The 6,258-nt window shown below is 37.8% G+C and overlaps 1 protein-coding gene across 1 annotated transcript; it reads left to right on the forward strand.

Moving 5' to 3' along the window:
• Positions 1-3,532: 3,532 nt before the first annotated feature.
• LOC131879461 (uncharacterized) lies at positions 3,533-6,258 on the forward strand. Its single transcript, XM_059225796.1, has 3 exons — positions 3,533-3,766; positions 5,499-5,849; positions 5,908-6,258. The coding sequence occupies exons 1-3, from the start codon at positions 3,550-3,552 to the stop codon at positions 6,198-6,200; spliced, it is 861 nt and encodes a 286-aa protein (XP_059081779.1). The 5' UTR covers positions 3,533-3,549; the 3' UTR covers positions 6,201-6,258.

A 6,258-nucleotide genomic window follows, 5' to 3' on the forward strand; every position in this document is an offset into this window, starting at 1 on the left:
CAAAAAACATCAGGCGGCATTGGTGAGAAATGAATGAGTTATCTTTTTGTAGAGTTTAAATTTCTACTTATTAGGAAGTTTGCATAAAAGGCAGGCATTATTTAAGGGGCACAAAGAAATATCAAAGTACAGTAGACAAGATCTCAATTTTGCACTTTGCACTCCAATAAATTGTTTTTGTTGCACAAGCATCCAAAATACCAAAATCAAATAAAACAGGTGCCATATCTCTTAAAATTATTATTTCATGATTATGAAGCATCCAAATGAGTTTAAAAGAACAATATGTAGCTCAGAGCCACAGTTTTAACCAGAGGTTTTAAATTGGTAATCTAGCTTCTTGTACCTAACACTCTAGAAATACACCACTCAATGCTCGTTTCCGCATATTTTATCAACTATTTTGCCATTTTCCCCAGCTTTAGCTGCTATTTTGCCAAATTTAATCGACTATTTTTTACGGCTCTAGTCATGACTTTTTCAGGTCCGTGCCAGCGTCAAATCAGGACTTTTTGCACTTCAAAGTATCTTGGCATGTTTTGGCAAGCATTCAAAGTGTGCTCTATAAACTGTTACAAGCTGGCCACACTGCCGGATATATTACATTCCGTTAAGTTCTTCCAACAACAAATTACCAATTGGCGACTTTATCTTTTTGATTGGCAAAACTTATCAAATGGCAACACTGAGATCGGAATTTTTGAGAGTACTCTATCATAAACTTCCGTTGAAGATTGAATCATGGAGGAAGCGAGGCCTAGGGATTGCGATGAGAGGTAACCAGGTGGATTCGTTTTCAGAGCACATGGATGACAGCTGAATGGCTGATAGGGTATGGTAGCTGATTTTTCGATTGGCTTGAGTAGCACTTGTTAATAGTTACCGGTTCAGCTCCAGTTAAAAACCACATCAAACTCGATTTTTACTCTTCCATGTTACTTCTTCTATGGTTATATTACCCACCTATAAACTAACCTAGTAACTAACTATTGTTGAACCAATGGTTCTACGTACAACAGGTGACGCAAAAATTGGCACACGAAAATCAGAGTGGGCAAAAAAATATTTTGACCACCACACCAATATAGAAAGGAGCACTCTAAACTATGGAGGGGCAAACAAAAGAGTGGGCCGCAAATGAAAAAACAAACCAACCATAATTTTTGGCACTTAAAAAGAAAAAAGTGATACACAAAACCATGAAAGGGGCACACCAAAAATTTTGCTTGGCACTCGGATTGTTTGGGAGTAGCATTGCTTGAGAGAAAGGATAATATTGACTAAATATGTTTTAATTGGCCATCTCATTTACTGCCCTTGAAAAGAGTTTTTACATCTTCTCAAGCACTGCTAGATATTTTCCGGTCCAAACAGTAAACAAACCAATTGCTGTTCAAACCCCAACCCCTGTGTTCACTTTCCGTCGCATTAATGAATTTATTTCATTTATGCGCCTGACCCTTTCAAAGAACCAATTGAGTTCTGCGTCGACCGAAGTTTCAACCAAAGCATAGGGCAAGATGGCAAAGTGGTCAAGGGGATAAGCCACGGAAATATCTGCTAATAAAGGACATGAGTGTGCGGAAAACGTTCAAAAAAATCGATAAATACTACCTATCCATATGGGCAGTGTACAACAGACAAAATGTGTACTTCAAAGAAATCACTTTTCGGTAATTGAAACATCGAAAGAATGTCAACCAACAAATACTTCATTTATTTCATCCTTTATTAATCTGGCTAGGATTTTGGGCTTTTGGCTTTATATGATGCAAATTGTTCCATTTACCTCACCTCAAAAAACTCAGGTGGTATAACAGTATAAATTGCAAAATCATTTGTTTTTCCCTAAATGGCCGAAAGAGTTAAGCCTTTATTTGTCCATAGTCAATAATCCTTCCGACCCCTAATTGTAACGAAAGAGCCGATCCAATTGTATCTTCGTGATCAAAAAATCAATATCGTGACGATGAGTAGACTATTTATTTCGGCTAAGGCAGATGCATTAAACTTGGAGCAGAACCGATATCAAAGTCACCAGCAGCATTTTCGGTTGGGACTGAGTAGCCATCTTTACAATAAAGTCACTTGAGTAGGAAATTTGCGGATCGCAGTCGGATTAGCCAAACAATATCGGATCATATCGGAATATCAAGTAAATTTTGAATTCAAATACCAAAAGATGCAAAATGAGTTCATGGGTACTTTTTCGTAGAATTGTTTGAAGAATGCATATTTTGTTCAATGTACGTGCTATGTCAGACTCAAAAATCAATATCACCCATCAACCCAAAATCGTGTTTCTTTATCTGGCGTTCTCTTCAGTATATGAAAAGACCCACCAAATAATATTTTCTCACTGAACTATTTAATAAGCGTATAAATAGTAGTGCTAAGGCGATTCTAGAAGGACGAAAGACATGGAGACTTCCGCTCGGGCAGTCAGCTATGCATTTTTATTAAATCTGATTGCAATTAAGCCTCTGATTTTTTTTGACAAGATCAATTTGTATGAGTTGAAGGAAACTTATGCAGCAAGATTCAGCACGATTGGGCCTTTGGTTGACGAGTAACAGTCAATTGAAATTTAGCACTGTCTGCGTACTTTAGCGAGTCATTTGAAAGAAAATTGACAAAGGTTAGTACATCGTAACAATGACTGTACTAGGTCTTAAAATGCCCTCAGTTCTACAAAAATCATTCAATCGTCCTGAATTTTTTTAACTAGGCTTCAGATTGCACATAGAATCCAAGATTGGTTGCAAAATAAGAAATGATACTTCCGCCAGGAGCCTCCACATCCATGTATTCCGTCATCCTTGGGCGAATCCTTTGCTTTGTGTAAATTCGTTTAAAAAAGTTTATTTGGTCCGAACTCAAAGTGTCGGAGAGGATTAGGAATTGAGCGACAATGGAATGAATTATGCCAAATTATGAAAGGCAATTCGTTAAAATGTGTAAGCCTCCCTCAGACCAAATTATTTTGGTTTCAAGTCTCTTAAAAACGAAAAAAAGTCAGTACTAAAGAACCAAAAGGAGAAGCAACATTGTCAAAAAGAAGAAAATATCGTTGAAAAAATAAAATCGGGACTACAATCTTGAAATTTTTTAGAAAGGGCCTGAATTAAAATTGAGCGCAATTATGTAAACTTAAATTTTGACTCGTCCAAAACATTCTACGTAATACTTTTGGGGCCGTTTGAACAAAAAGGCGCTAGAAATAGATTTTTCCATCTTGAATCCTTTTCAATATTTCAAAGATTGTGTTTGTTTTGAGGCAAAATTCAGGATTGGGCCAGCGTGTGGTGCCGAAATTGGGTTTAAATTTGTTCTCAGTGCATTCGGCCGGCCTTTTTTTTGTTTTGTTCAAAACACACTGATGGCTCTCTGCCATGACAACATTCAAAAGACAAATTATGGTGTATCAGATCCATGGGAATTGAACCAAATTTGGACTGTGAGATAATACGATTTCCTAAAATTACTCGAGAACGTACAAAACAAAAGCCTGAATATCTAAGTCGCCAGTGTATTTCCCTCTTCGTTTATATGTTTACATACTTGTATTTCATGGTTGCACTTCCCTTTATCCATCATTTACTGAAAATGATCCTTCCTCTATTGACTTACTCAATCCTCGTTGCTCCAAGGTGTTTGCTATTTGTGGATGGATACCTATACGGATATCCGTCAGGAAACAACCAAACCATTTATTCAAGAGTGATGCTCCTTCAGCGAGACGTATTGGAGATTGCTATTTTAAAAAGTATGACATTAGATTGCAACATGCAATCAATAAGCGGGGCTTGAGTAACGCTACCCGTAATGCGTTCCTGTTCTGCAAAAGCAAACGGTATCGCTAACGGAACGGTTTTTTTAGAGCTCTGCTAACGTTGCTTTTGTCTTTTTCAAACACTGGAAAGAAAAATATGTGAAGGTTTCTTTACTGATTTTCCAAAAGTTCCTTCTGAAATGCAGTGACTTTTTTGATTCTGATGCGATCAAATATATAATTACGGGAGTCTGCGACTAGGGTTGTCAATGAAAAAGGTTTTAACACAAGCAAAACAGCGTAAAATTAGAAGGAGCAAGGTTTCTTTGGCAAAAAGGTCGTTTTTGGCCCCTTTTAGTCTCTTTTGGCCTCTTTGCTGCATTTATTATGCTACAAAATGAAAGGCACTCAACTGCATTCCATTTTCATGGTTATCTATTGAGTTCCTTCATTTTATTTGCAAGAAATTGCAATTTCTTTCCTGCAGCGTTTGACATTAATACACTTTTTCAATTGAAAGGGATGTTGTGGTGTAGCATTGATTTTTTTCTAAAACCTATAACTATTACTTAGGGCGCCTTTGTTCATAAAATCATTTTGGTTTTAGTTGATTAAACCCATGAGGGTAGGCAGAGTTTAACTATAGCTCCCTTTTTCTGCTGACTTTCCCTAACTAAAACAATGACTTGAATTTGATTTTGAAATTTGTGGATAGACCAATTATTGCATAAAGTTTGGGTGTTAACAAATTCTGAATTATAATCTTTTATTTGTATAGTACCGATGATCAAATTCCTTGACGTGGTTAGTAGTGCTGTGGTGAATGCGGTAAAAGTCAGACTCTTCATGGTCTTTGGATATTTTGACTTTATGCCGGTAGAGGACTTGAGTTTTGACTCGAATCCGGCCAATTTCTCCAAAATCTAGTAAAAGACTCGAATGCTCTCGGATTCGAGTCCGGACTCGCTCCAGCACTAGAAGTGGGTGAGCCTTTTGGTGTTCATCCTTGAATCATCGATAAGTGGAGATCTTCAGGCAAGAATAGCGAATCCCTTTGCTACAGACCTGACCGAAGGCCAGGATCGGGTATTGCAGGAGTCAGTCTTCAGAGGACAATAAGTCAAACGGTTACCAATCTCCATTAAACTAAAATTGGATCATTCATGGCGACAGCACCAATGGTCAGTGAAGCCCGTAAAAGCTCAAACCAAACCAAAAAAAAACAGTTTAAAACTTTTGAATGCTGGACGGAAGTAAATTAAAACCGTCTCCAACAAGGAAAAGCAACTTAATGTGGAAACGGATAAGGACCCAAATGACAAAGCACCTAAAAGTGTCCTAAAATGTGAAAAAGTAAGAAGCAAGTCGTAGAAGAGTCGAACAGTTGAAAAAATGGAAATTTGAAACCCATTTCTTTTTCGACGAAAAGTGCCGAAATAGTTAAAAGTTCTTTTCTCAGGGTTTTAATTCCTTTCAGGTCTAGTTATAAATGTACATTCTCTGTGACTTACGACCAAACTAGTTGTATGACGGAAACCCATAAGTTAGCCTCAAAGTTTAACCCTGATTTTCCGCTTGTCATACCAAGAGAAAAAGCCTTTTTTTTTATACATTAACGATTATGGTAACGTGTTACTTTTACTAAAAACGATGGCAACTGTAACGCGTTCCATTTTTTTGGTAAAGGTTCAACCCAATTAGAAATAATGCCTGATTTGCCTTTTAGATCCATTGATGAATTGTGCGTTATATTGTGACCGAAGCTGTACAATGTTCGCTGTTATTCAGCAAACCTGTCGATTATTCGCCTTATTCGCCCGCAGTTTGCCTTTACAACCCTATTCAGATTTTCAAAAGGGCTACAAGATCTATTCGCACGCGCAAATCCCACCGGAAAACTATGCTTCTTTAGAGTTGCTAGTATTTCGTCAGGACTCAAGTGATGGAATATTTTGGCCTCATGAAGTGGTGGCCTTGAACAAAAATGACCCAACGGCGAAAAGATATTCGATGTTGGACGAAATCGATGACTTCCGGGCCAATGATGGCCACTTTCACTTCAAAATGTGCTATCCAGGTTGGTCCACACAATGGACCGCATTTTTCTCCGTATCTCAATCTCTATTTACTTTCAGAATTGCACAATTCTTTGTGCTATAGGTGGAGTCAAAGTGACAACCCTTTGTTGATTCTAGGACAAGCTACACCCAGGGATTTTACGTACAAGGAAGGACCATTTCCTAAAGCCCAGTACTTCAAAGGCCTGTCGAGAAGTACTCCGTTCTATAGTTTACTCGACGTAGATTTGACGGGTCCAGAATATTGGTGGTGTCCAATCGGAGCATATGAGGAATTTGGATCGTCGACTACATTTCCTGGTCCAAGGTTTAAAACTGTTGCAATGGTTGAGCTTTTTCTTGAGTTATGAATTTCACCTCACTGAAGGTTTGGGAACTGGACAATTAAAAAATCATATGTTGTTTTTC

This window comes from Tigriopus californicus, chromosome 4 (genome assembly GCF_007210705.1).
Source record: "Tigriopus californicus strain San Diego chromosome 4, Tcal_SD_v2.1, whole genome shotgun sequence".
Taxonomy (NCBI): Eukaryota; Metazoa; Arthropoda; class Copepoda; order Harpacticoida; family Harpacticidae; genus Tigriopus; species Tigriopus californicus.

Excerpts from the sequence above, each read along its gene's own strand:
- LOC131879461 (XM_059225796.1), top strand. The coding sequence starts at position 3,550 with ATGTTTACATACTTGTATTTCATGGTTGCACTTCCCTTTATCCATCAT. Across the intron at positions 3,767-5,498 it reads GGAGATTGCTATTTTAAAAA|ATCCATTGATGAATTGTGCG; the intron begins GTATGACATTAG and ends TTTGCCTTTTAG. Across the intron at positions 5,850-5,907 it reads CTTCAAAATGTGCTATCCAG|AATTGCACAATTCTTTGTGC; the intron begins GTTGGTCCACAC and ends ATTTACTTTCAG.